The sequence below is a fragment of the Delphinus delphis genome, chromosome 10 (assembly GCF_949987515.2).
Source record: "Delphinus delphis chromosome 10, mDelDel1.2, whole genome shotgun sequence".
NCBI lineage: Eukaryota > Metazoa > Chordata > Mammalia > Artiodactyla > Delphinidae > Delphinus > Delphinus delphis.
Window position 1 is genome coordinate 65,076,764 of NC_082692.2, and position 27,858 is coordinate 65,104,621.

The following is a 27,858-nucleotide window of genomic DNA, read 5'->3' on the forward strand; positions in this document are numbered from 1 at the left end:
ACGGGCGCTGTAGAGCTGCAGCGAGGCGCGCGGGAAGGCTCGTCTCGCGAGAGCTCGGCTCTCTTCTTGACCGTGGCAGCTGCAGCGGTTCTGAGACTGACATGGACGCTCACGAGGACTACGTTTGGCCGAGGGCAACCTCGGAGCTCATTCTCCTCCCGGTCACGGGTCTGGAGTGCGTGGGGGAGCGGCTTTTGGCGGGTGAGTTTTGGTTGAGGCGCGCGCTAGCGGAGAAGAAACTGAACGCTCGCCTGGGGAGCGGCCTTAAGAACAAAGGGATGCCCCGAGGAGGAGGACGGGCGGCGGGCGGGAGCCCGGAGATGGCGGGGCTGAAGCGCGGTCCGAGGAGTCCAGGAAACAAAAAACTGAGGTGGCTCCCGAGGCCTTTCATAAACTGCAGGTGACGCGGAGAGGGCGGGTGGGACGGCAAAAAGGAGCGGGGAAACGCGGTCGGCGGGGGCGGGGGAAGGGAATGAGAGAAGCCTGTGGCCGCTTCGATGGGTTGGGCCTCTCCTGAGGGGGCTCGGCGAGTAGGTCGGCGATGAGGCCCCCCCCGTGGGCGGGTCCAGAGCCCGGGGCGTGGCCTTTCGGGGGTGGGCAAGGCCCAGAAGGGGGTGTGGCCTCTCCGGTGTGAGAGTGCGGCAGGTGAGGCTCTTACCTAGAAGGTGGAGATGAAGAGCCTCTGACCAGGATGGGGTCGCGGGAAGCTGAGGACGAGACCTTTCTGAGTAGGCCAGTGCGGAGGCTCAGTCTCTCCCGAGATGGTTGGGTTCCAGGAAGTCTGATGTCGATGCCCCTCCGAGGAAGGTCGGCTCGGGTAGCAGAGGCCAGGGATCTGAGGCGGCAGAGACCTGAGGAGCGGTGAGGCTCGACTGGAAGCCACTAGTGACCGATGATGGTGCTGCTGAGTTTGATAAGGGTCCCAAGGCAGAGCACTGGCTGTCAAGCCTTGAGTGAGCTGCTACCAATCCTAACGGGGATGGATGTATGGGGGTGGGGGATGGGGCGAGGGATGGCCCAATTTTGATGTGGTGTGGGGGCTCTGGGAGCCCAAGGTTCCTACACTGAGCTAAACTCCTAAGGCTCCTGGAGGAGAGGATAGCTAAGCAGAAAGCTGAAGAACCGCAGAAGTAAACTAGAAGAGAAGGTTCCTGGCAGAGGGTGAGCAAGCCAAAGGCCTTAAGACTGAGTTTGTCACTTTGTGTGAAAGAGGGAATTCTTATGAGGCTTCAGTAGGAGGGGAGGGTGGTCTAGGAGAAGAGGCTGGAGAAATGAACAGAGGCCAGTCTATTTTAGGCCTAGATTTGACTCTATCCCTAAGGGCATAACGTCCCAGTGGCGAAGCCCCATTGAAAGGTATTAAGCGTGGGAATGGCTTGGGAAGTTCAGATCAGAAAGTTTTTAAAGTGAATTCACCTATTCCTGTGACTTCCAAAGTGACTTTTATGTTGACAGTTCTCAAATCCCACCCATGTGTACTGATAGTCTAAATGTGTATCTACAATCTGAATTCCCAGCCCTTGCTGTCAAGTGCACAGGTGCCTACAAATTGAAATACTGTTCAGCAGACGGAACACCAGCCACTCAGGTGCCCAAGCCCAAGAATCTACCTTGTTCCCTAGGCCAGTCTGGTTGATTTGCACTTCATACATGTGGCATCTATTTTTTCTACCTTTATTGCCATCAAATTTGAGGCCATGCACCTATGCCTCCCTGACCCCCTCAGTAGTGTTCTCTCTAGCCCATCCTTGAGCCCTTTGTTTCCTGTTCTAGCCACACTACCCAAAGCTCTTGCTCACCTCAGGGCCATCAGAATTGCTGTTTCCTCTGCTACGGAAGGTTCACCCCCTCTCACTCCTGCCTGCTCTTCCTTTGACTAACTGCTGCTGATTCCTGATTCCTCAGCCTAAATGTTTTGTCCTCCAGTTGGCCTCCCCAGACACTCACCCAGTCTGGTCAGATCAGACCAGGGTTTCTTAGTCTCAGCACTATTGATATATTGGAACAGATCATTCTTTGTGTGAGGGGCTGTCTAAATTGTACGATGTATAGCAGCATCATTTAGCCTCCACTCCTAGATGCAAGTAGCACACACAACTCCCGGTTGTAACAACCAAAAATGTCTTCAGACATTACCAGATGTCTTCTGGGGGGGGAAATTGCCCCTCTGTTGAGAACCACTGGAGTAGACTTTCCCATTTTATATCCTTTTTTTTACCCCCCCCATTTTATATTTTTAAAGCAACCTATATAGTTCTTTCTTGGAACTTAACCAAAATTATAACTATGTAGTTTACTTGTGTGATATTGTTTGTTTGTTTTTAATATTTATTTATTTGGCTGTTCTGGGTCTTCGTTGCTGCATGTGGGATCTTCAGTTGCGGCATGCAGGATCTTTTAGTTGCGGCATGAGAACTCTTAGTTGCAGCATGCAAACTCTTAGTTGCTTCATGTGGGATCTAGTTCCCTGACCAAGGATGGAACCCGGGACCCCGGATTGGGAGCGTAGAGTCTTAGCCACTGGACCACCAGGGAAGTCCCTATTTATTTTTTAATTTTTATTTTATATTGGAGTATAGTTGATTAACAATGTTGTGTTAGTTTCAGGTGTACAGCAGAGTGATTCAGTTATACATATATATGTATGTATTCTTTTTCAAGTTCTTTTCCCATTTAGGTTATTACAGAGTACTGAGCAGAGTTCCCTGTGCTATACAGTAGGTCCTTGTTGGTTATTTTATTACTTTTTAAAATATTTATTTATATATTTTTTGGTTATCTGTTTTATTTTTATTTGTTTGGTTTTTTAAAAATATTTATTTATTTGGTTGCGTTGGGTCTTAGTTGCAGCTCCAGGGCTCCTTAGTTGTGGCTCACCAGCTCCTTAGTTGTGGCACGTGAACTCTTAGTTGCAGCATGCATGTGGGATCCAGTTCCCTGACCAGGGATCAAACCCGGGTCCCCTGCATTGGGAGTGTGCAATCTTATCCACTGTGCCACCAGGGAAGTCCCCTGGTTATCTATTTTATTTATTTATTTAAAGTATTTAATTAATTTATTTATTGGCTGTGTTGGGTCTTTGTTGCTGCGCGCGGGCTTTCTCTAGTTGCGGTGAGTGGGGGCTACTCTTTGTTGCGGTGCGAGGGCTTCTCACTGCGGTGGCTTCTCTTGTTGCGGAGCACGGGCTCTAGGTGTGCGGGCTTCAGTAGTTGTAGCACATGGGCTCAGTAGTTGTGGCTCACGGGCTCTAGAGCGCAGGCTCAGTAGTTGTGGTGCACAGGCTTAGTTGCTCCGTGGCACGTGGGATCTTCCTGGACCAGGGCTCAAACCCGTGTCCCCTGAATTGGCAGGCAGACTCTTAACCACTGTGCCACCAGGGAAGCCCCTGGTTATCTATTTTAAATATGTGTGTGTACATGTCAATCCCAGATTCCCAATCTATCCCTCCCCCCACTCTTTCCCCCACCCTGTAAGCATAGTTTTGTTTTTTTTAAATTTTACTGGAGTATAGTTGATTTACAATGTTGTGTTAGTTTCAGGTGTACAGCAAAGTGATTAGGTTATACGTATACATATATTCATTCTTTCTCAGATTCTTTACCGATATAGGTGATTACAGAATATTGAGTAGAGCTCCCTGTGCTATACAGTAGGTCCTTGTTCGTTATCCGTTTTTTATATAGTAATGTGTGTATGTTAATCCCAAACTCCTAATTTATGCCTCCCTGCCACGTTTCCCCTTTGGTAACCATAAGTTTGTTTTTGAAATCTGTGAGTCTGTTTCTGTTTTGTAAATATGTTCATTTGTATATATTTTTTATTCTGGCCGTGCCTCGTAGCTTGTGGGATCTTAGTTCCCCCACCAGGGATCAAACCCGGGGCCTCGGCAGTGAGAGCGTGTAGTCATAACCGCTGGACCGACAGGGAATTCCCTGTTTGTAGACTTTTTGTTGATGGCCATTCTGACCGGTGTGAGGTGATACCTCATTGTAGTTTTGATTTGCATTTCTCTGATAATTAGTGATGTTGAGCATCTTTTCATGTATTTTTTAGCCATCTGTTGTGTGATATTGTTTAATGTCTTCCTAATCCACAGGAGCAGGGTCTTTATTCATTACTGCAGCATATAGTTCATTGTCTGGTTTATAATCGATGTTCTGCAATTTTTTTTTTTTTTTTTGGACTGCATTACGGCTCCTGGAAATCAGGAGGGGTTCTGCTGTGGACCCAAGGTGGAAAGATTGACTTACTGGGTCTGCCTCTCCCCTGGGGGAGGTGGAAGTGGGAAGAATGCATGTAGAGGTAAATGAGGCCAAGGATTTGGGGACTAAAGCTGAGCGGATTCCTGTCTGAAGCATGAGAAGTTAGGTGGGGTGAGGAGGAGACTGAGTTTGAGGAATTCATGGTTGAATTGAATGTGATGGGTGACTGATGAGGGGATCAGAAAGTCAGCACTGAAGGTACAGCTGAAGGTGAGACCAAGGATTTTCCAAGGTTCAAGCCTGCAGGACTGAGTGACCTAATATATTCATAAGCTACATACTGAGAATTTTCCCTGCTCCCTGTCTCTTCTTCATGGCTCGTCAGAGTTAGGTGAGGGGTTCTGATGCGGCTCTTTGCCTCTGTCCAGGTGAGGGGCCAGATGTCCTGGTGTACACCTTGGATTTTGGTGGACATCTGCGGATGATGAAACGAGTGCAGAACCTGCTTGGCCACTATCTTATTCATGGGTTCCGAGTGCGACCAGAGCCCAACGGAGACCTTGACTCGGAGGCCATGGTGGCGGTGTTTGGGAGCAAGGGACTCCGAATTGTGAAAATTGGCTGGGGACAGGGCCGCTTCCGGGAGCTCTGGCGTTCTGGCCTGTGGAACATGTCTGACTGGATCTGGGATGCCCGTTGGCTTGAGGGGAACATGGCCTTGGCCCTGGGCCACAACTCAGTGGTGCTGTATGACCCTGTGGTAGGGTGCATGCTGCAGGACGTGCCCTGCACGGACAGGTGCACCCTCTCCTCAGCCTGTCTGATTGGAGATACCTGGAAGGAGCTGACCATAGTGGCGGGTGCCGTTTCCAACCAGCTCCTGGTCTGGTACCCAGCAGCTGCTTTAATAGACAATAAGCCAGTAGCCCCCGACCGACGGGTTAGTGGGCACGTGGGTGTCATCTTCAGCATGTCATACCTGGAAAGCAAAGGCCTGTTGGCCACAGCTTCAGAAGACCGAAGTGTTCGCATCTGGAAGGTGGGTGACCTGCGGGTGCCTGGGGGTCGGGTGCAGAATATTGGGCACTGCTTTGGGCACAGTGCCCGTGTATGGCAGGTCAAGCTCCTAGAAAATTACCTTATCAGTGCAGGAGAAGACTGCGTCTGCTTGGTATGGAGCCACGAAGGCGAAATCCTCCAGGCCTTTCGGGGCCACCAGGGCCGTGGGATCCGGGCCATAGCTGCTCATGAGAGACAGGCCTGGGTGATCACTGGGGGCGATGACTCAGGCATTCGGCTATGGCACCTGATGGGGCGTGGGTACCCGGGTTCGGGGGTCTCCACCCTCTGCTTCAAATCCCATAGCAGGCCAGGTGCCCTCAAGGCTGTGACGCTGGCTGGCTCATGGCGAGTACTGGCAGTGACTGATACAGGGGCCCTGTACCTTTATGACCTCGAGGTCAAGTGCTGGGAGCAGCTGCTGGAGGACAAGTGCTTCCAGTCCTACTGCCTCCTGGAGGCAGCCCCTGGTCCTGAGGGCTTCGGACTGTGTGCCATGGCCAATGGGGAAGGTCATGTCAAGGTTGTCCCCATCAACACTCCAACTGCAGCTGTGGACCTGACCCTGTTCCATGGGAAGGTGCACAGCCTGAGCTGGGCCTTGCGTGGCTACGAGGAGCTTCTGTTGCTAGCATCGGGCCCTGGTGGTGTGGTGGCTTGCCTAGAGATCTCTGCTGCGCCCTCTGGCAAGGCCATCTTTGTCAAGGAACGTTGCCGGTACCTCCTACCTCCAAGCAAGCAGAGATGGCACACATGCAGTGCCTTCCTACCCCCGGGCGACTTCCTGGTGTGCGGGGACCGCCGGGGCTCCGTGTTGCTGTTCCCCTCCCGACCAGATTTGCTCAAGGATCTTGGGGTCGGAGGCAAAGTTGGGGCTGGTACTGGAGCACTTGGAATGGGTAGTGGCAGTGGTGGGAGTGAGAACACCTTGGCTGAGTGGGGCCCTGTGTCCACCCTCCCTTCTCTGCATGGGAAACAGGGTGTGACCTCAGTCACCTGCCATGGTGGCTACGTGTACACTACAGGGCGTGATGGTGCCTACTACCAGCTCTTGGTGCGAGGTGGCCAACTCCAGCCAGTCCTAAGGCAAAAATCCTGTCGAGGTATGAACTGGGTGGCTGGGCTCCGAATGGTGGCTGATGGGAGCATGGTCATCCTGGGTTTCCACGCCAACGAGTTTGTGGTGTGGAGCCCCCGGTCGCATGAGAAGCTACACATTATCAACTGTGGTGGAGGGCATCGCTCCTGGGCCTTCTCTGATACCGAGGCAGCTATGGCTTTTGCCTACCTCAAGGATGGGGATGTCATGCTGTACCGGGCTCTTGGTGGCTGCACGCGGCCACATGTGATTCTCCGGGAGAGCCTACATGGCCGTGAGATCACTTGTGTAAAGCGTGTGGGCACCGTCACCCTGGGGCCTGAATTTGGGGTGCCCAGCTTCATGCAGCCTGACCACCTGGAGCCCGGTAGTGAGGGCCCTGGCCTGATCGACATTGTGATAACGTGCAGCGAGGACACCACCGTCTGTATCCTGGCACTCCCCACAGCCACAGGCTCAGCCCATGCGCTTACAGCTGTCTGTAACCACATCTCCTCGGTGCGTGCAGTGGCTGTGTGGGGCACTGGCACCCCAGGTGGCCCTCAGGATCCTCGGCCTGGCCTGACTGCCCATGTGGTATCTGCGGGGGGCAGGGCTGAGATGCACTGCTTCACAATCATGGTCAGCCCAGACCCCAGCACCCCAAGCCGCCTTGCCTGCCATGTCATGCACCTTTCGTCTCACCGGCTGGATGAGTACTGGGACCGGCAGCGCAATCGGCACCGGATGATCAAGATGGACCCAGAGACCAGGTGAGGTGCACTGTCAGACAGGAGCATGGGGTGGGGGGGCATGCAGGGCAAGCCCTGTGCCGCTGCTCCAAGGCTCTGCCTGATGGCTGTGTACTGTCCTTGCAGGTACATGTCCCTAGCCGTGTGTGAGCTCGACCGGCCTGGCCTTGGCCCCCTTGTGGCTGCAGCCTGTAGCGATGGGGCAGTGAGGTGAGCATATAGGACCTAGGGGGCCTGGAGACAAAAGAAAAGGATGTAGGGATGTTTAGAATGGGTTCTGAGCTGGGCCATCCTCTGCACCCCCCAGGCTCTTTCTCTTGCAGGACTCTGGGCAGCGGCTACAGCTCCTGGCTGAAACCTTCCACCACAAGCGCTGTGTGCTCAAGGTCCACTCCTTCACACACGAGGCAACCAATCAGCGGCGGTGAGAGGGGCTGCATGGTGGTCCTGCATGGGTTTGGTGGGGGCTCCTATTGCTTTCCATCCCCCTCACTGACCCAGCTGCCTTTTCCTGGCTACCAGGAGACTGTTCCTGTGCAGTGCAGCCACGGATGGCAGCCTGGCCTTCTGGGATCTCACCACTGTGCTGGACCATGGCTCTCCTGCCCTGGAGCCTCCAGCAGACCCTGGGCTTCCCTACCGTGAGTAGCTAAAGTGCCACTGTGGCTGTCCCCCCACCTCCCAGTGCACTCAGCCAAGTGTTGAGCTGGGTAGTGACAACCATCTTCTTCCAGGGCTGGGCAGCCCCTGCCTGACTCTCCAGGCTCACAGCTGTGGTGTCAACAGCCTGCACACTTTGCCCACACGTGAGGGCCATCTTGTGGCCAGTGGCAGTGAGGATGGCTCCCTCCACGTCTTTGTGCTTACTGTGGAGGTGCCAGAGCTGGAAGAGGCTGTGGGGGGTGCTGAGCTGGTGCCCCAGCTGCAAGTGCTGGAAGAATACTCTCTCCCCTGTGCACATGCTGCCCATGTGACAGGCCTCAAGATCTTAAGCCCAAGCCTCATGGTCTCAGCCTCCATCGACCAACGGCTTACCTTCTGGCGTCTGGGGCATGGTGAGCCCACCTTTATGAACAGTACAGTGTACCACGTAGCAGATGTGGCCGACATGGACTGCTGGCCCGTGAGCCCCGAGTTTGGCCACCGCTGTGCTCTTGGGGGCCAGGGCCTTGAGGTTTACAACTGGTATGACTGAGATGTCCCGCGGTGGCCGGCATGCTGGGCATGGGGCCTGCTCACAGACAGAGTGACTATCTATCTGTGCCCATGCCCAGTGTGCCTTGAGGGGAGGAAGAGGCAGCCGCGGGCTCCTGACTCAAGAGCAGGAGCTGGAGGTGAGTTGAAAGCCACCTGGGCAGACCAAGAATATGCCCCACTCCCCACAATGGGACAAAACTTTGTCACAGAAGCAATTTATTTTGGCTCCGGGTCTCTAACAAAATCTGTGGGTTTTTTCCCTTTCAGTTGATGACTTTGTGGACATTCCCAGATATTGGGGCCTCTGTGGCCTTAGATGTGACTCAGTGGAGGGAGACCCAGCATGGCCAGCCCGGTGTGGAGCACTTCACGCACAGCCCGCAGAAGCTGCAGACGGGCAAACATTTGACCAAACAAGTGTGGTCGAGGCTCCTGGAGGAGAGAAAGGGGCCTGCTGGTCTCATCCTTTGCTTCCCCTGCACCCCCCCACATATGCCCTTTTGCTGTGCACTTACCCCTAGGATGTGTACGCGGTTATAGTATGAGCTGAAATCCATGCTGAGCTGTACCAGGAACTTGCACACCTAGAGACAAGAGACTTAGTCACTGGCCTGTCTCTGTGCCCCAGAATAAAGACTAGTGTGTGCAGTCCGTCCCAGTGTCCTCTGCCTTACCATCTCTGTGCGTGCAGTGATGTGGAGCCCTGGGGCTGTGCAGGGTAGGGCTGCTGTCTGGCTCAGCAGGTCTGGGAAGGGGAGGATGCTGTTGAAGAGCAGCAACCACTCACCCTGTGGGGGAGAAGGGTGCTGGGAGGGAAAGGCCTGAACTTCCCACATGTGACAGCTACCCAAGAGGGGCACTCACCTCATCATGTAGCAGAGAGAAATCCAGACTGCTCACAGGTGGGAAGGTGGGGTACAGACCTTGTTCCATGCTGCACTTGTAACTCTCAAAGAGTGTGGCAAGACGTGCACAATTATACATGACAAAGGTGCCACTTTTGGTGCCCTTTGTGGAAATGCTGCTGTCGGCCAGGGCCAAGAGAAGCTGAGGAATAAGGGCACAGCTGCAGAGGGAGGGACAGCCACTGCACACCCTGTCCCCCCAGCCCTGGCCCAGCATGGCGCCCAGGCTCACCTGACTTTGTGGGGCTGTGCTGAGCATCTCAAACTTAATGGTTGCCACAGAGAGAACCCTGAAGATTTCCATCCAGGCTGAGTCTGAAGGAGTATGGATCAGTTAATCAGTCTCTACAGGCAGGGAACGAGGGGGGGGCAGGGGGGCAAATGACCTTCCCCTACCCAAAGCACAGCCAGGGTCTCCCAGGCGCACCTTGTGCCAGGTCCCTACCGCGCTTCAGTGCTGAGGCCTTGCACACCTGGGCATGCCGGAGCCTGCATTTTGAAAAGAGTGAGAGGAGGACCAGGGGGCAGAGTCCCCCACCGCAACTACCCTGGCTTGGTGGCCTTCCTTCCAGCCTCACTCACTCGTAGTACTCGGGGGCAGTCAGGGTGCCAGGTGCACCAGCTACTTTCACTGGGCCACAGACCAGGTGCTTCTGTCAGGAAGATAGCAGGGGCTCAGCCAGCTGGCAATACCCTCCAGGAACCTAAATTTGGTTCCTGGACTCCCCCAGCTTTTTACCTTAGAACCTCCATCCCCACAGGGTAGCCTCCTCAACCTATTCTTCAGTATTCTCTGGGCTATGATGCCTCCAGAGAGCTCTCCCAGCACCTGCTACACATGCCCATTTACCAAGCCTAACATCTCCCCAAGGTCAAGTATCACCTTCTGGACCCATCAACTAACAAGTGGGTTTCAAGGGCCCTCTGAGATTGGTGTGGGGAGCCACCATCACTAACCTACCTGTCTGAGAGGAGCCTGGTCATCCAACTTCCACCAAAGCAGGTCCAACTTCTGTTGCTGGAACTCCTCCTCACAGCTCACCACGTGTACAACCATGCAGCTATCTGCACCAGCATCTGGGGCCGCAGCCTATAGGGTAGGACAGTCACTGCCGGGGACACAAGACATCTGGTTTGCTAGAGGCCTGCAGGGTGGGGTGTCAGTCACTAACCAGGCCTAGGGAGCTGTCCTCAGCCCAATCCTGCACAGCCTGCTGCAGCTCCGCCAGCACAGCGAGCAGATCCTCTGTCACTGCGAAGAGAACACACAGGGCTGAGGCCGGCGGGGAGTGCGGGGCCCGACTACTTTCTGGCCCTGCGAGGCTCCGGGTCCTACCCAGACAGCTGTCCAGCTTGGGGTCATAGCCAGTTGTGCGTCCCCGTTCGTCCACCAGCTCCTTCAAGTACACTCGGCCCAGGGCGCCAGGGGGCAGGGCTTCCGCGTTACGGGCAGGGGTGAGCTCTGCAAGCGCGCGGCTCCTTAGGGCTTCGGTCGCGGCTCTCTCTGAGACCGCGGGCCAGTCCACCCGCAGCTGCTGCAGGAAGGTCGGCATGTGCGGGTCCCGCACAGCGGGCACTAGGCGCACACTCACCCTGCGAAGCGAGGCGGCCGCCTCAGCCCGAGCACCGGGCTCAGCTATCCCCCACTTTCCACCCGCAGCGGCTCTCGGGCCCCCATCGCGCGCTTTCTCCTTTGTGGGCCCGCGCCCCAGCTCACCTGTGAGCGTGCAAAGCTCGCGCCAGGTGGTCGGCCACGAGCACGGCACGCAGCTGGCTCAGGCGGAGGGCGCAGGGGCTGCCGCGCAGCGCCGGGCAGTGCAGGACGACGCGCGGGCCCGGGGCGGCGGGGACGGTGGGCGCGGCATAGGCGGCCACGGCGCCGAGGACGCGCTCGAAGACGGCGGACCGCCGCAGCTGGAGCGCCAGCCCCGCGGGGGTTGGCGCGCAGCTCAGTACCGGGGCCACGCCAGGACCCTGCAGGCCGACGATGGCGTGAACCACGCGCTCCGGCACCTGCAGGAAGACAAGCTAGTGAGCGGGTCGCAGCGCTCTCAGCTACCTCGGGCCGCACGTCCCCGCCCTGCTCGCGCCCACCTGGTCGTCCCCGAAGCGCGCTTCCAGCGCGCGCCGCGGTGCCAAGAAGTCTCGGACACGCAGGTGGCGGGCGCGTGTCTCCTTGAACCATACTGGGCCGCCCGGCCCCAGGGCCGCGTTGAGGGCTCCCAGCGTCTCCTCTACCCCAAGGCGCATGGCGACCGGAAGGAGTAGGCAGAACCGGAAGCAAGGAACCGGAAGCAAAATTTCGAGGTCGAACTTCAAGGAGGGCCAATTGGTTGGGGCGGGGATCTGGCTGCGGCCCGTGAGTGCACAGGTGCGCTCGACCTACGACTCCAGTGCTGCCTCCGCGTGGCCCACCAGCCTGGCTCGGCTCCGGGTCCGAAATCTCTGGGTACGCTACGGGCCTAGGATTCTCTCGCCGTCGCCCGCAGTAGCAACCAGGGAAAGAACCTAAGTCTTACATTTATGTATTTGTGATAACGTTTCATTTCCTCCATTTACACATGATCAAAACGGCAAAAGTCCCAAATGGATTCTCACTGAAATAGGGCGGCTAACATTAAAGCCACTTTCATGACCTACTGAAAAACTCACATTTTTAAGACAATTTGTGTTCTCCAGGTTCGGGTTATTTGCAAGCATTCCCTCCTTTGACATATGGGTTGTCTTTATTCCTAAAAAATGCCCACTGATGGATCCTCCCACTTCCTGGTTTAGGCAACCAGCCATTGTGGATCAAATAAACAACGTGACCATGAGAAGACCCAGCTTAAGAACAGTTCTCTGAGCACCCCACTCCTCTACCAGTGAGAATGCTCTTTCCTCTGTCCCACCAGGGCTCCTGAATGTCTTCACTTCACTGTAACTTAGATAACCCTTTTCTCTTTTCTTTAATGGGGATTGAACCTAACGCCGTAGAGCGCTGTGCAGCAGATCACTGGCAAACCCCTGATCTCCGCCCTGGAGCAGTGAGAATAACCAGAGCTCGGAAAGGAGAAAAGCCTAGGCGCAGGAAAAGCTTCGCAAGGCCCCTTTCTGGGCTAGGGCTGCAAGGCCCTGCTGGGAAGTGCCGAAAGAGCACTGGGCGGACACGACATTCCCGATGGCTTCTTGGGTGCCCACTCAACGGGAGTGATCGTGTCATTCCAAAGCGCTTTCCATGCGTCACGCGCACGACCCGGGGACAGCTGCTAACAGGGTTGGGGGCCCCGAGGCGGAGCTGGGGACTTCAGCTACTCTGGGTGCATGAAGACGGTTGGGGGTGGTTTTACCCCAGGAAGTGAAAGGCTATCTTTAGCGAGCTGCGGGCTGGGGCTGCCCTGGGGGACTCACCGCCATTTGCAGCCCTATACGGAGGCCCTGGGTCCTCCCTCCCTTGCCAATGGTACCTCGGGCTCCAGAGATGGCCACCGCCTCGGCTCTCCGACGTCTACGCCTGTCACTTCTAGCCTGAGGGCGCACCTGAGAGAGGGACGGAAACCAGAGCGACCCAATAAAGTATGTCTGGGGATCAGGGGCTAGCCCATTCCATCTGGGTCAGGACGCTGCTCAGGCAGGAGAGCAGGGAACGAAATCCAAGTGCAGCTGGAATGCTCTGGAGACAACAGCTGCTTTTGGGATTCCGTTGCCCGCTGTCCAGCCGGGGGGGGGGGGTTGAGGGGGTTATCCCTCGCCCTAGGGCCAGATCAAAACCCCCCACTCCCAGTCGGCGGACTCAGGAGGTGAAACCAAGTCTTGGGGGAATAAGCCGCTCACCTAGGCCCCCAAACAATATGGGTGGTGGGGGCCTTCCCCGGGACCAGGTCCCGATCCGGATTAGATCCGCGGGGTAGGATTAGTCCTGTTGGTCTCATGCAGTCAGGGCCACTGCAGTGACGGTGGCGGGGCGGGCTTCGGGATCAACCAAGAGGGACGCGCGCCCGTGGGATCGGAGGGGAAGTAAACCCTACTCGGGGACACCCCGGCACCCGGGACCCTTTGTCCGGTGACGCTGCCAGTGCCCGGAGCGCTAGGGGCCCAATGGGCCCGCACGGCAGCGACGGGACTCCCGGAAATCCATTGCGACCGTCCTCGGTTGTGTCGAGCCTCCCGCCAGCCCCGTCCCGAGGGTGGCAGACGCGGCAATGTGCCCCTGAGGCCAACACACGGTGGGCGCGCGGAGATGCCAGAACCTGCGCGGGCGCCAGCGATTCTCACGCCAGTAGGCCTTCTGATTCGGCTCAAGACGGGGCGCAAGGAATTCTCGGGACGCAAGCGAAGTGAGCGAGGACAAGGCGATGCTCCAGCCGCTGTCTAGTTCAACGTCTGGTCCGGTTTAGGCCCGGTCGGCCGCCGAGCACCTAGAAGTACCCTATCAAAGCGTCCCCTTCCGCTTGCTTTGGCCGCAGATTTGGAGCCATTTTAAGACGAAACCAACCAGCCACGCCCCCTCGCGCTCTGGAGAGGCCAATCCATGCTCAACCACGCCCCGTGCGACTCGCGGCCGCGGCGCCAACGGTCGCGCTTGTGACGGTTAGGGAGGGGCGGGACTCGGGGGGGATAACCGAGGGAAACTTGAGCTGCCTACCCCGCCCTCGGAACCCGACTCTCTAAAGCCGGGATTAGCGATTTGGGAGCTGACGCCACGCCCTGGCCAGATGTGCGGGAGTCGAACGGGTGCTCGGCCGCCCCGCCCCGGGCCCCGGGAGGCCGGCGTAATGGCTGAGAGCCGGGGGCCAGGCCGCGGCTGGGGCCCAGGCAGTGCCCTGAGGCCAGCCACGCCACCAGGTGTCCGGCTCCTCCAGGACGGCCTGCGGGGGTCTGGGGAGGGGCGGACGGCAGGTGCTGACACCGGAGCCGCGTTGGGGGACGCACCCTTATGGGACCGAGGCCCCTGGCCCGCTCCCTCCTCTCTCCCGCGCCGGGCCGGCCGAGCTGCGCGGTGCCCTCCGCGACGCTGGGGGCGCTATAATCGCGCTAGGCTTGGTGACGCCATGACCCCGCTGTGCCTGCGCCAGCCTCCCTGCACGCCGGTCCGCCATGGCCGCCGCGTTCGTACTTCGTAGCCTGTACCGAGCGCGGCTCGCCCTTCGCTGTCCGCCCGCGCAGCTGCCATGGTGAGCCCGGACCCAGCATCCCTGACCACCCGCTCCTACGGCCGGCGATTCCCGGCGCCCTAGACCCTGACCGTACCTCTCCGCAGGGCCCCGCGGCGTGGGCATCGGCTCACGCCGGCGGATGACGAACTGTACCAGCGGACGCGCATCTCTCTGCTGCAGCGCGAGTCCCCGCACGATATGTACATCGACAGCTACAACAGCCGCGGCTTCACGGTCAACGGAAATCGCGTACTTGGGCCCTGTGCGCTGCTCCCACACTCGGTGGTGCAGTGGAACGTGAGCCCTTCCCTGCAGTGAGGAAACCGAGGGCCAGAGTCACAGGCCTGCCCCCTGATTCTGTCCCTGGCACACCTGGCTTTTCTTTTGCCCCGCACTGGAGCAAGTAGAGGGTCTCTGGGGAAACTTAGGTGGACTTGTATTTAACTTGTCTCCTCCCCACACAGGTAGGTTCCCACCAGGACATCACCGAGGAAAGCTTCTCTCTCTTTTGGATGCTGGAGCCCCGAATAGGTATTGGAGGAGGGGAGGGCTGAAGTGCTTAGCCCCAGAAAGCCACCCTCTAGACAGACCTGGTTGTAGACTAGCCATGTCCGTCCTTCCCTAGAGATTGTTGTGGTGGGCACTGGAGACCGGACTGAGCGGCTGCAGTCCCACTTGCTGCGAGCCATGAGGCAGCGGGGCATCGCTGTGGAAGTGCAGGATACAGTATGTCTGGGACTTGGGATGCGGAGGGGAGCCCAAGCCTAGCACTAGCCCAGCTGATGCTGGCTTTCTCTTTGCAGCCCAATGCCTGTGCCACTTTCAACTTCCTGTGTCATGAAGGCCGAGTGACAGGAGCTGCTCTCATTCCCCCACCTGGTGGGGCTGCACTCACATCTCTGGCCCAAGCTGCAGAATGAACCACCAGGAACTTACCTGACCCATCCAGGAGGGCCCTAGCACCTTTTGCAGAATGCAGGGGTTCCCAAAGCTTTCACTAGCCCCTCCCCCTTTGTCACTGTAACACTTGTCTTGTTTGCCAGCAAATTAATAATTTAACTCACTTCTCTGATTTTGTACTAGGTGTGTTGCTGGCCAGGAGTTGCTGGCTTAGTGAGTTCTTGGAGGGGGTTGTGAAGGAACCAAGGGGTCATCTATTTGTCTACACTGCTTGGCCTCTCAGAGGCCAGGAGACAGTATAGGCACCTGTTCTAAGCTGTATATCTATCTACTTGCTGACATGCAGATTTGAGGGGACCTCTGTGTTTTCTCCACGAGGTCCTTTTAGAGATTCAAGTTAGAGAATGTGTACGTGGGTCTCAACCTGATCGCATGGTGGCCAAACTTTGGGCTAGCAGGAGGCCCCGTGGATGCCAGTCCAAAGCCCCATGGACTGTTCTGTGACCCTTCCTAAGCAGCCACAGGCAATTTCTGAGACCAAACCCTTGGGTCTGAGCTGCCTTTTGAGATGCCTCAGGAGGGGCTTTTTTAATCTAGTACTACCCGCCACTTCCAGTTCCTTGAAGCATCCTTCTCTCGGGGCATGAGGCTTTCTCTGGAAATGAAGGTGCTTTGTTTTTGTGTATCTGTGATGGTGGCAGCTGCAGAGCCCCACCTACTTGTTGACCTCAAAGATCAGGCATCACTTTTTTTCAAACTTTTATTGAAAAACCGAGGGTGTGCTGTATCCCTTTTCAGAAAAGACGCTTCTCATACCTGTTGGCAGAAGGACCAGCTGTGAGGTGAGGGCAGGAGCATGGAGGCATGGAAGAGACCTCCACCCCAAGGACAGAGGAGTGGAGAGGGTTGGTCACTTACGAATGGAGGCTGTGGACACCACCTTCCACCTGAGCTGAGGATGTTCTCTTCTCAAACTTGAGCTCTCCAGAATACATCATGGCTCTGAAGAGAGGCAGAAGTCAGATGTGGGTAGCTGGCCCTGGACCAGGCCCTCTACCCAATGTCCCAGCTCCCTAAGCTTACCGGACTTGGGTCAAACTCTTGGCGCCAATGTCCTGGCAGGAGTGCTGGATGCCAGCAATCAGGTAGGGAACAAATTTGTGGATGGATCCTTTATCCTGCACAGCCCCAGACACCCCCTGGGCCACCTTGATTTTGTCAGCTTCACTGCAGGGAGAGGCAGGAAACACAGGCAAAGTCGAAACATGGATGATGCTGCCAGTGCAGGGTTAGCATAGGGCAACTGACCTGCCTGTCCCACCTGAAATATCGGTTCTGGCTGCTGAGATGCTTGTCCATGGCATCGAGAGAACCCATACCCCGATATTTCTTTAGCCGGATCCCATCAGAGAAGAAATACTCGCCAGGGGCTTCAGTGGTAGCAGCCAGGAGGGAGCCCATCATAACTATGGACAAAAGGAATGCTGGGGGAAGATCCTGAATGGCATTAGGGAAGGAGACCCACTAGGATCCCTGAATGTTGGGCCTCACCTGTTGAGGCCCCAAGGGCCAAAGCTTTGGCAATATGGCCCACATTTTGGATTCCTCCATCAGCGATGACAGGAACACCAAAGCGCCGTGCATATTCTGACACCTTGTACACTGCTGTTGCTTGGGGCCGCCCACAGGCCAGCACTGTTGAGACATGGAGGAACAAATGGGGGTGGCGTTAGTGGGGACAGGCAAGAGGCTCTGTGGCCACAAATCAGCACCCAGGAGCTCTCAGTTACACCTGCACCAGGACTGCAGCCTGGTAGAGGAAGAGTCTTGTCTGGGATGGCTGCTGCCCCATCAGCCTTAAACAGTACAAATAGCTGTGATGGCCCCCACTCACCCTTGGCATGTGCGCATGCATATGTGCATGGCCCAGGGCAGCCTCAGGCACATGCAGTCAGCAGCCGGGAAAGCCCCGCCCAATTGATATCAGGTGGGGTAGGGGTCACCGTGCAGTTAGTACCCAGAGACCCACCCCTTGCTCCCTGCATGGTGGGCAGCTCAGGCAAGATCAGGGCAGTGGTCATGTGGAAGGAAGAGTGGGCCCCCGAGTTGGTCCTTAAGCTGTGCCTACTGCAGGAGATGTGGGCAGAGCAGGGCCTACCTGGTGGAGGTCCTGCCCTACAAACACCCCAGGAAGAGGAGGGAGCTGTGTTCTTGAGCAGCTCCCAAAACCATGGTCTGTCATTCAGTTTGCCCTGCCCACCCGTCAGCACCACAAACCCCGGGAGCTACAGCTACAGTCAACCAAGCAGCCGGGCAGTGGGCAGCTGGGCCGGGCCAGTGGACCGGGCCGGACTTACTATAGCAGCCCGTGACAGTAGAAGGGCATTTGGGGCTGTGGGACTTTATGTCTGGAGGGATCTTGGGAGCCGCTAAATAAAACAAACAGACCAGAGTTTAGAGAGGGCACGGAGCAGGAGCGGGGGAGGCCAGGCTAGGCGGGGGTGGGGGAAGTGGCAGGTGAAGACTGACGAGAGCTCGTCTTACTTCCAGCATGTTACCCATCCAAGGGGCCTGTTTGGCCCTGGGGCTGCCCCTACTGGAGGACTCAATGTAGTTCCCGTAAGAGCGCTTGGCTCCAGGGCATGTGGGGCTAAGGGCCCTGCTAAAGCCAGGTCTCTGAGGGCCTTGCCAAAGTCTTCTTACCTTCTTGAGTGATGCAGATGGAGCCACTGCCCATTCCCACCCGCAGGGCATCTACACCAGCATCAATGAGGTTCTTGGCCTGAGCAGCTGTGACCACTGCAGGGAGGAACAGGGGAAGGCTCACATGAAGGTCTACGTGGGAGCCTAGCTCCCCCACTCTCGCCCCACATCCTTCAGTGCCCAGTCTTGTCTCACCATTGCCTCCAATGACTTGGAGACTGGGGTATTTCTCTTTGATGTACTTGATCATGTTGATCTGGAAGATGGAGTTTCCCTGGGAAGAGTCCTGAGACAGGAAGGTAGTCCCAATGAGACTGTGGTATGACAGCTGCTCCTACCACCCCACCTTGCCTGTGCAGCAGCTCACCAAAACCACCACGTCCACACCAGCCTGGGCTAGCAAGTCCAGCCGATACTTGTCATCCTCATGAGTGCCAATGGCTGCTCCACACAGCAGCTGCTTCTTGGCATCTTTGGAGGCCAGTGGGTAATCTCGGTTTTTCTTCAGGTCTGTCCGGGCAATGATGGCCACCAGCTCATCATCTTCATTTACAATAGGTAACTTTCCTAGGGGCAGGGCAGGACATAAATCAGGACCTTGGTCTTTGGTTCCAGAACACTTCCTACCTCTAGGACTCACCCTTCTTGCTGCGCTGCAGAATTTCATTTGCTTCCTTCAGTGTGATGCCTGCAGGGGCTACCACCAAGTCTTCCCTCTTTGTCATGATCTATAAGAGAGGGGAGTTGTGAGGAACAGCAATAGGAGATCAGGCCTCCCAACAGACCCTGCCCTAACTCAGGGGTGAGGTTCCAAAGACCACCATGTTTACACACCTGCACCCAGACTACCCTCAAGTAAACCCAACAGTCTGCAGCAATCTAATGGCAAGAGTGAGAATTTAGTAGAAAGGACATCAGGTACATGGAGCACGTTGTGGAGAAAGAGCCACACCGGAGAAATGACAAGAGGAGGCTGAAGTTGGTCCTTGAGCACAGCCCCCACTCTGGGTGTGGCAAAAAATTTGGGTATTCTGGCAAACATTTGGGCAGATTGAAAGCCTTTGGTGGGGAAGGGATGCAGGAACCCCATGAAAGGGTCAGAAACTTAGCCAGGTGTTCATCTTTCCTGGACAGCAGAGGCCCTCAGAGTTGCCATTCAGACAACAGAACAGAAGACTTTATCTTTAACCTGGGCTGTCAGAGTTTGCCTGTGCTCTGTCAGTGGCACCCACCTCTCCCAAAAACCGGTCATGCTCCTCCTCCTTGAGAAAATCAATGTCCCTCGAGGAGATGATGCCCACCAGGCGGCTCCCCATCCGGCCTGTGTCAGTGATGGGGATACCACAGAAGCCATGCCGGGCCTTGGCTTCAAAGACATCCCGCACTCGATCTTTGGGACTAAGGACCACAGGGTCCGTGATGAATCCCTGCTCATATTTCTGGAAGGGATGGTGAAAAAGGGCACTTCTGAACCACTTTCATCAGACTTTTGGTCTGAAGCCTGGGATCTGTGCCAACTCCCCCTTTGGCAGTGCCACAGGATCAAACCACACAAACACTTCAAACCCAGAGCTAGGAGACATGAGTGCACTGCAGGGCACTGTACACCTGGCCCTCTTCTGTTGCTTTAAGACACAGGGTCTCAGGCTCTCCTCAGGAATTGAACCCCCACAGTGGGAAAGAAAGGATCCTAAATCAGAATAATTCCCCCACTCCCACCCTACTCCACCTCAGTGCAATTCCCAGGAGCTCTTGACAGTGATCATTTCCCTTCTGACCTTCACTTTACGAACTTCATTGGCCTGGAATTCTGGTGTACAGTTGTGGTGAATGAAGCCAATACCACCTGTAAGCTGCAGGATACACAGAAAGAAAACACGGGAAAAGTGACAAGAAGAGTGGCATGATTGTATGCCCGTGGGAAAGAGAGATGGGGCCCCTGCTTCTGCCCTCACATGCCACAGTGCTCACCGCCATTGCTATGGCCATCCCAGCCTCTGTGACTGTGTCCATGGGTGAGGAAACAAGTGGGGTCTTCAGAGTGATCTTTTTAGTCAGAGCAGAGGTCAGGTCCTAAAGAAATAAGGCCAACTAATGTGCAAAAGCACCTCATATACCTCAGGGCGGTGCCATGTTCCCCGCAAAATAGGTGCTCTGTATGACCTGCATGCCAGTAAGACCATTCCATAGCATCCACCCCCAAAACCAATCTACTGAGATAGCCGAGAGGGGACAGCAGCACTTTTATCCAACCTTGATACTTAGGATCCAATTCCTGTCCATACTCACCACTTGGTCTGCAGTGAAATCGATGTACCCGGGGAGAATGAGAAAGTCACTAGAGGGGAGGGGAATTGGGAGTAAGGGTCAGGCTTATGGCAGCCTGAGACACCATCCTCATAAATCATCTCTTAAGGCATTCCGGCAGAGAGGGAAATAACCTAGCCCGAGTAACACAAGCAAGGCAGAGAACAAGGTAGAGATGGAGACAGCGGACCTTTTCTGCCACCTAGCTGTCATCAGCGCCTCTGGCATCCTGACAACTCCATGTGCCCAGAGAACGGAGTTTCTAACCTGGAAATCTCAGGCACTACCAAGATGCCTCCTCCATCCCGCCCGCTTCAGACCTGTCAAACTGAACCTGAGATGGGTGGGGAATTTCCGGAACCTGTCCCCCACGCCCGAGCCAAGCGGGCTCAATAGAAGCCCCACCCGGCCTCCCAACCCTGCGCGCCGCTCCTCTCCTGGCCCAGGTGAGCCCGCTAGGCCCGCACTTGTAGGTGAGGCCGTCCCCACAGTTAAACAGCTGCTGTGCCGTGAGCCCGTCGTCCGGCACGTAAGACGTGCCCCCGCTAATCAGGTAGTCAGCCATGGCTAGCGCGGGGCAAGGCCGCGCGTCTCCGAAGACGTCGCCGCAGAGGCCTCCGCCTTCTGGGCCGCGCCAATATAAACCCGCCGATATCGTCACCGCGCCCAGCGCGTCGCCGACGTCAGGACGCAGCACGCTCGTACAGAGCTCGTACACTTCTAGGGCGGGGCTGGCTGGAGGGAACGCAGGCGCATAGCACGCCCTAGGGCTGTTTCCTGTTGCTACCCCCTCCCGCAGGACCTCGCCCTGTCCAACAGGCAAGGCTTTGCTGCCACTGCCCCGCCTGGCTCCTCCCAAATGAAGAGGCGTTGTTCACTAACATGTTGAAAAGACGTGCTTGTCATTCTTAATAAACAACTAGATTAAGAATACATAAGAGAAACAGAGTGGTATCTTTATATGATACACAAGTGTATGTTACAAGAATTCCATCAGGCACAGAAGCCTCAGGTTTAAGGCCTCAATGTTAGGCCAAAAAAAAAAAAAAAAAAAGACATGGTAAAGTTTTTACTTTAACATCTAAAATGTCACTTGTCATAAAGGAGGGTGTAATAGAAATTGTCTTTAATAAATCATAATTGAAGTTCCCCTCATTTTCCTTCCATTAAGATGCTAGGTTTATGTCTGAGCATGAAGAAAGAAAAGACCATGGCTCCCCTGTGGTCAGCGAAGTCTGCCAGTCAGAGTGGAAGCCAGCTGGGGAGATTCCCTGGAGGGTCCATCCATCATTAATTCCATCTTTCTGGAGGAAGGGAAGGGGCGACATTTCTCCTAACAGTCCAAGCCCTTTCCTCAGGCCCCACACACAAAAAGTCAGCCAGCAACTGTCTAGGACATCTGGCTCTCAGGAAACCCATAGCCCCCATGGGCTGAGAAGTCTGCCACAGCAGGTTTATGAAGATGCACAGGGGGCAAAGTTTCCTTTTACATTTGAAATAGAAGCAGTCTGAAAGGGTTCATAACTACACCAATAAAAAAAGAAAAGAAAAAAATGGAGGCCTCTTCTTTAGTGTGAAAGTGTCCGTTTTTTCCTGGATGGTCTCCCTTGCACCATGGCTGAGGGATCTCAGTGCATGGTGCTTGCGTTGGCCACCGCAATGGCCTCCTGAATTTCTCGTATCACCAGGATCCGAGTCAGCATCTGTCCCATCTGCTCTCTGCTGATAGGCTGGACTGAGTACCAGATTGGGCTGTTGGGGGCCACCACCGGCTCAGGCGTCAGGTAAAAGGTGTCATTCCGGCCTTTCACACTCTGGGGGCTGAAGAATACATGGGTAAAAGCTGGGTAAAACCACCATGATCTCAACCCTCCCACCATGAATCTCCTGAAGAGATGCTATCTGCAAAAGACGGGAAGCTCTGGAGAGCATGGTGGCACAGCTCCTAAATTCCATGCAGCCAACACACACTAACTCTAGTCCCTTTGGAGTTACTGCAAATGCCAGTGTTAGGCTGCCCATCTTCTGCTCCTCCCTCACACACTGCCAGGTGTGATTCCTCTGACTAGGGCTCCCAGGGCTCATCTACTTGAGTCCAACCATATCCCACTCTGAACGAATTTCAGCACCCAGAAAGTCTATTTCCGAGTCTTTGCTTATGTTGTTTCCTCTACTCCATCCATTGATAATTCCTCAACTTGATCTGAGGGACTCTGACTTCTCAGCTTGGCTATGATGCTGGGGCCTTTACCTGGACTCACACCCCCTCAACGTTGTGCTGTACTTCTCTTAAGTACTGAGCACATGCCATCCTCTAACAGTTATTCATCCACTGATTCAAGATTTATCAAAGGGCTACTGTGTGCCAGGCCTGCACTAGGTGCTGATATTAAAAGAAATGAATAAGACCCAAGAGTCCCTATATTATGGAGTTTACAGGTAAGAGGGGAGACAGACAGCAATTAAACAGTTACATAAAGACAAAGAAAATAACAAACAGTGGTAAGGGTTACAGAAGAAACAGCCGGAGGGAACAGGCAGGGAATTTGGAAATGCTTCCCTAATAAAGCTCTTTTAAGGATGGATAGGAGCTAACTAGCTAAACAGGCAGGGGGTGGCAGGGTTTGCCCAACAGCAAAAAGTTCTGTGCAGAGGTCTTGAGGAAGGGAGAGCATGATGCCCTTCAGTGGAGAAGAGCCAGTGTGGCTAGAGAGCCAAGAGCTACACGGACACGAGGTTAACAAGGGAGAGTACATGAAAGGCCCTGCTGGCCACATTAGGATTACGGTCTTTCTCTGTAGAGTAAAAGGAAACCACTAAAGGTCTTAATCTAAGTAACACGGCAAGACCTACAATGTAGAAAGATCTTCTGGCACTGCTGTTAAGACGATATACCAAACTGCAGGGGCAAGAGAGAATGAAAGCCAAGGAAAGGAGTTCCCCTTAGATTGACAAGTGTTGGTGAGAAAGGTCAAGGCCAGGAAGATGCAGGGCTATGCTCAATATGTGACAGAGGCAGCCTCTCTGTACTGTCCTCCCTCTACTTTCATCCTCTCTCCATGAAAGTGGACCATAAGGGAGCAGTGCTGGGCACATGCTTTGGGAAAACCAATAAGGTTGCTTCTATATTTAGCTTTTCAGAAGTGTGTTTTTACTCTGCCTGTGACTAGAGAATGCTTTGGCACGTGCGCATACACACACACACACGCACACACACACACACACGCGCGCGTCACCCAGTCACAATAGAGCCTCCTCACCATTTAAAGAGGTAGAAATCGTAGAGCTTGATAGGACATCTCAGTGGATTCTCTGGATTTTCCGTCTGTTCTGCATACATGTCATCTGTAACTATAAAACATACCCCACCACCACCACAGACATGGCATCAGACTGCCTTTACTCAGGCTCAGATTAGAAACCTTAGGCTTCCAGCCATCCCAACCAGGAAATACTGGGAAGGAAAAGGGTGTGAGGCATGGGCAGTGAGTATAAAAGGAAAAGGCAGCTATCATTTCTGGGGCGTCTCTGCTTCTAGAAGAGTTTGAAGTTTACGGCTGGGGAGAAGGGAATGGAAAATTCCTATCCAGCAAATCCCAATCTTCACATTCATTACTAGTCCCCCAGGCACAAGGGCAGGGCAGGACTAGTAGCACCTGTTTCTGCAACCCCTACCTCTTTCCCCTACCTTTCTGGCCAGTCTGGTGTATCCCAAGTGCCTTCAGGTACCGAATACTCGTGCTTTTATCCTTAGGATTAGAGGGGTTCTTCTTTGTCTGTCGTAAGACCTTGGAGAAGGCCAGCTTCATGTGCTGGTCCACTGTCTTCAACAGGAAGTATCTGCACCACAAGTGAAAGCAAGGCAAAGGGAGGGGTGCCAGGAGGAGACCGTGACTTACCCTCCGCCATCAGGGCTTCAGAGGAGCCACTGCCCACACTCCCAGAATCTGGGCAAGCCCACACCCAAACACACTGTCTAGTGGAGGAATCTTATCAAGACTGATGGTAGGGATCCGGCAAGGCTGTCTGCCTCACTGGTCAGCACACAAAATGTAGCCAAGTGGGGCTGAGGGCTTTCAGTAGCTCAAAGGCTCTCAAGTATATGTCAAAGGTATTAGAAGTCCATCTGGATAGTTTCTACCCTCTTCACTGGGTAGATGCCAGCAGTGGCTAAGCATGGAGCCTCTAGAACACTTACTTGGTGTTAAAGAACATGAGGGTGGTCAGCAGGGTGGAAGGGGAGTGAGCGCCGAGCTGCTTGCACTCCCACAGCATCTCCTCAGTCACGTGGCTGGGCAGGACATAGCCTAGGAGGAACAGAGTACTGCTACAACAAGAGGATGGCAGGCAGTCCCTCAAAGGTGCAGGATGGGAGGTGTGAAGCACAACAGTACCACACAGGAGTACAAGCTTAACTGGAGAAGTCTTCCTGGGATATGGCAGAATCATCTGGAAAACTTGTTAAAACACAAACAGCTGAGTCCCAACCCAAGTTTCTGGGCAGGACCCGAAAATGTGTGTTTTCAACAAGTTCCTAACACCATACTTTGAGAACCACTGCCCTACATGATCACTCTCACCTGATGTTAATTCTTCCTTTAACTGCAGATTAATATGGGGTAGAAGGACATCCCTCAGAAACACCCAAAAGTATAAGCCAACCTCTCTGCATATATGCAAACTTCTCTGAAAAGAGGGTACAGAGCTTTCATTATACTTTCAAAGGTATCCAGGCCAGGGCCCAAAGAACTGGTATACATGCCCGTTTGCCCTTGTTAAACTTCTCATGTCTTCCATCTCTAGAAAGCAAACCCATTCTCATCCCCTTTGGAAAAAGGGGAGAATGATATTCAGATCTATTATAGGTTTCCTCCATAGGGCAAGTTTTACAGTAAGACCCTGGTTCATAAGCTAACTGAAAGCTGGACAGGGGCTAAGGCAGTGGTTTGATCAAGAGCCCTGGGCAAGCAGGTCTACACCAAAGGAAGATGAGACCTGGGCTGATCATCAAGCCCCCTTCATATGTTCATTCAACAGTCAATGTCCAAGTGTATGTGTGCCAGGGACTGAGGGCATGGTGAAACAGCAGCAGACACCAGCATTCTGCAGGAGTTTCAGGATTCTCCAGGCAGGGAGTGAGGGTGGCACTTCTTAGAAGCAGGGGAATGATCCGCCCAATACATTCCTTTTCTCTGTTCTTGCCAAAGCTGGCCCTCTGACTCCATTAGTGCACTTCCATCTCTTTAGGGAATGTTGGCCTCTACTATTCTATTTTGTGGCCCAATGGCAATGAGATAAACTTCCTTGCTCTCAGACAAATCTTAAGCGGGATGAGTGACAGAAGATAGCCCTTCTCAGGGAGGAGGGAAGGCCAGCCCTAAGAGTGGCCCCAGGCATACCGTGGCATGCCCTATTTTCCCTGGGTTCACTCTGCCACCCGGTGTCACTTCCCTATAATCACTTCTTAACAACACAACTTAAAGTGAACTTTAATGCCTGAAAACCAGAACTCCTGGCACGGGCAAAAGGAGATACAGATGGAAACAACATATAAAAGTCTCATAGTTCTGAATCTGAACTGCAAAGCATCAAAATGATCTATTTTATATTAATTTTTTTTAGTTAGGCCTAGAAACCCAAGGAGCAATGAGCACCCCTACCATCCAGACTGTGATAACGAAATACCATTTAACACTGAAAAGTACCAGGCTCCATGGAGAACTGATCAATTCCACACTGGGTGACAGAAAATGTCCAGGATAAGCCTGGAACATTCTGGCAAACCAGAAATCAAGGAAGTAGGGTCATGTCAAATGAACTTAAGAGCCAATTTAAAGAGGCTCCAAATGGCCAAAGATGGGACAATTTGTGCATTAAAGATAACAAAAGTGCAATGAATTGAATCATATTAATTATGTTTAAATTAATTAGCTCACAATGATTCTTTAAACAAACAAAAAAAACCCAGCTGGAGGAAGCTGGTGAACCAACTCATTACTGTGAAAACTACTAAACAAAGAAGAAGAAACAAGCCCTTATCCTGTCTCTTCTATACAATCTATACTGCTAGGAATTCAAAGAGTTCATGAGGAAAAGTTTCTCTTTGTATTTCAGCTAATAATGAAGTGATAACATTAGAATACCACTGCTTGCAACTCCTCATGAATTAATGGATCCAGACATTATGGGCACCTGATGGAAGTAAGTAACCCATCTATGATGTAACCTTGCCAAAAAGAAAATACACAAAAAAAACAAAACTTGATTAATCAAGTCTTTATATGCAACTACCAATTAACTGTAAATACAGGGGACAGAAGAATATGTTAAATTACAGCATGGAGATATAATAGCAAAAATTAGACTTTTTAAAAGGCTATTTTCTTCCATAAATAAATTGCAAGAAAAATAATCAAGGGGGAAATTAAGGATTAAAGCTAAACATTAAAAGGTATTACAGCAATTTCAACGTGCGGACCTCATCTGCAACTTGACTCAAACAAATAAAATTCTGATATTTATGGGACAATTAGAAATTCGAACAAAGGGTAGAATTTGATGACATTATGGACTTATCTTTTTTAAAAAAAGTATAATAATGGCATTGTGGAATGTCAATAACATATTAAAATATTTATGGATAAAGTGTCTGGGATTTACTTCAAAATAACACGGTGCGGGGAACAGGCAGTGTATATATGGAACAAGATTTGCCATGGGTACATGGGAGTGTCATTAATTTATTCTGTTTATTTTGTATGTGCTTGAAATTTCCATAATAAAATGTTTTAAAAAGCAAACTTTATATAGCCACACTTGGTTTGAAATTTTGCAGATCACATACAGTGATTCACTTACTCAGGTGTCTGTTCTAAAGACATCCCCTCAGAGAGGCCTCCCTCCTAATGTACCCGTAATACTTTCCATTCTCTGTGCTTTGTTCTTCAAAGCACTTAATTATCATAAATTAATGTGATTATTTATACAGTCTCGCCCGTTAGACTGTAAGCTTCATTTTGTTCACTACTGAATTATATTATGTACACCTGGAACTGCCTGGCACATAGTAGGCACTCAAAAAATGTTTAAACAATATTTTTTTTAAAAGGTTAAGCATGTAACTATGACGACAAATGTTAACTAGACTAAATCACTTTGCAATATATACATACTGTATCAAATCATTGTTGTACACCTGAAACTAATATAATGTTATATGTCAACTATATCTCAATTTTAAAAAAAGATTAAGAAAAAGTTAAACACACATTTTATTAAATCCAGAGCCAGGATTAAAACTCAGATATTCGTGTGGACATAAGGTTTTCAACTCATTTGGGTAAATACAAAGAAGCATGACTGCTGGATCCTAAGATGAGAGAATGCTTGCGAATTCAGCCATTCTAATAGGTATATAGTGGTACATTACTGTATGTATGTATGTATGTATGTATTTATGCATGCTGTGCCACGTGGCTTGCGTAATCTCAGTTCCACGACCAGGCAACTGAACCCGAGGCACGACAGTGAAAGCTCCAAATCCTAATCAGTAGGCCACCAAGGAACTCCCATCACTGTTCTAATTTGCCATTTCCTGATGATATATGCTAAATATCTTTT

At 53.2% G+C, this 27,858-nt stretch overlaps 5 protein-coding genes across 18 annotated transcripts in view; 2 read left to right on the plus strand and 3 right to left on the minus strand.

Moving 5' to 3' along the window:
• The first annotated feature begins 33 nt into the window (after positions 1–33).
• Positions 34–8,691, plus strand: WDR6 (WD repeat domain 6). Of its 2 annotated transcripts, XM_060022446.1 has the most exons (8): positions 45–201; positions 4,631–7,112; positions 7,218–7,301; positions 7,399–7,515; positions 7,614–7,732; positions 7,826–8,295; positions 8,363–8,425; positions 8,556–8,691. In XM_060022446.1, exons 1-6 carry the CDS (start codon positions 102–104, stop codon positions 8,284–8,286), a joined length of 3,363 nt encoding a protein of 1,120 aa, XP_059878429.1. In that variant the 5' UTR covers positions 45–101; the 3' UTR covers positions 8,287–8,295; positions 8,363–8,425; positions 8,556–8,691. The 2 variants fall into 2 exon arrangements, with proteins under 2 accessions (XP_059878430.1, XP_059878429.1); XM_060022447.1 differs by having other exon boundaries at positions 34–201; positions 7,826–8,425.
• On the minus strand, positions 8,470–12,579 carry DALRD3 (DALR anticodon binding domain containing 3). Of its 10 annotated transcripts, XM_060022452.2 has the most exons (12): positions 11,288–12,573; positions 10,911–11,206; positions 10,530–10,786; positions 10,366–10,445; positions 10,155–10,283; positions 9,776–9,846; positions 9,621–9,682; positions 9,426–9,508; positions 9,153–9,335; positions 8,963–9,076; positions 8,804–8,872; positions 8,470–8,720 (listed from the first exon to the last, which is right to left on the minus strand). In XM_060022452.2, the coding sequence occupies exons 1-12, from the start codon at positions 11,441–11,443 to the stop codon at positions 8,601–8,603; spliced, it is 1,620 nt and encodes a 539-aa protein (XP_059878435.1). In that variant the 5' UTR covers positions 11,444–12,573; the 3' UTR covers positions 8,470–8,600. The 10 variants fall into 10 exon arrangements, 9 of the variants coding, with proteins under 9 accessions (XP_059878435.1, XP_059878434.1, XP_069397257.1 ...); XM_060022451.2 differs by having other exon boundaries at positions 8,470–8,872; positions 8,963–9,094; positions 9,153–9,354; positions 9,667–9,682; positions 11,288–12,578; XM_069541156.1 differs by lacking the exon at positions 8,963–9,076 and having other exon boundaries at positions 11,288–12,577.
• A 1,221-nt stretch (positions 12,580–13,800) lies between these two features.
• On the plus strand, positions 13,801–15,400 carry NDUFAF3 (NADH:ubiquinone oxidoreductase complex assembly factor 3). Of its 2 annotated transcripts, none has more exons than XM_060021438.1 (5): positions 13,801–14,346; positions 14,433–14,562; positions 14,793–14,859; positions 14,954–15,054; positions 15,132–15,400. In XM_060021438.1, exons 1-5 carry the CDS (start codon positions 14,270–14,272, stop codon positions 15,246–15,248), a joined length of 492 nt encoding a protein of 163 aa, XP_059877421.1. In that variant the 5' UTR covers positions 13,801–14,269; the 3' UTR covers positions 15,249–15,400. The 2 variants fall into 2 exon arrangements, with proteins under 2 accessions (XP_059877421.1, XP_059877419.1); XM_060021436.1 differs by having other exon boundaries at positions 13,806–14,346; positions 14,433–14,625.
• A 573-nt stretch (positions 15,401–15,973) lies between these two features.
• Positions 15,974–20,864, minus strand: IMPDH2 (inosine monophosphate dehydrogenase 2). Of its 2 annotated transcripts, XM_060022457.1 has the most exons (15): positions 20,706–20,864; positions 20,221–20,269; positions 19,903–20,004; positions 19,710–19,784; positions 19,164–19,370; positions 18,572–18,659; positions 18,299–18,498; positions 18,127–18,217; positions 17,932–18,027; positions 17,586–17,657; positions 16,780–16,923; positions 16,550–16,694; positions 16,312–16,455; positions 16,147–16,230; positions 15,974–16,044 (listed from the first exon to the last, which is right to left on the minus strand). In XM_060022457.1, the coding sequence occupies exons 1-15, from the start codon at positions 20,801–20,803 to the stop codon at positions 16,023–16,025; spliced, it is 1,617 nt and encodes a 538-aa protein (XP_059878440.1). In that variant the 5' UTR covers positions 20,804–20,864; the 3' UTR covers positions 15,974–16,022. The 2 variants fall into 2 exon arrangements, with proteins under 2 accessions (XP_059878440.1, XP_059878441.1); XM_060022458.1 differs by lacking the exon at positions 17,586–17,657 and having other exon boundaries at positions 20,706–20,863.
• Positions 20,865–21,112: 248 nt separating this feature from the next.
• Positions 21,113–27,858, minus strand: part of QRICH1 (glutamine rich 1) — a 54,842-nt gene continuing 48,096 nt past the window's right edge. For both annotated transcript variants that reach the window (XM_060022459.1, XM_060022460.1), the window contains exons 7-10: positions 24,437–24,545; positions 23,927–24,078; positions 23,499–23,589; positions 21,113–22,059 (exon numbers count right to left, since the gene is read on the minus strand). In XM_060022459.1, coding sequence (XP_059878442.1) covers positions 21,867–22,059; positions 23,499–23,589; positions 23,927–24,078; positions 24,437–24,545 — 545 coding nt within the window. In that variant the 3' untranslated portion in view covers positions 21,113–21,866. The remainder of the gene's footprint in view (positions 22,060–23,498; positions 23,590–23,926; positions 24,079–24,436; positions 24,546–27,858) is intronic.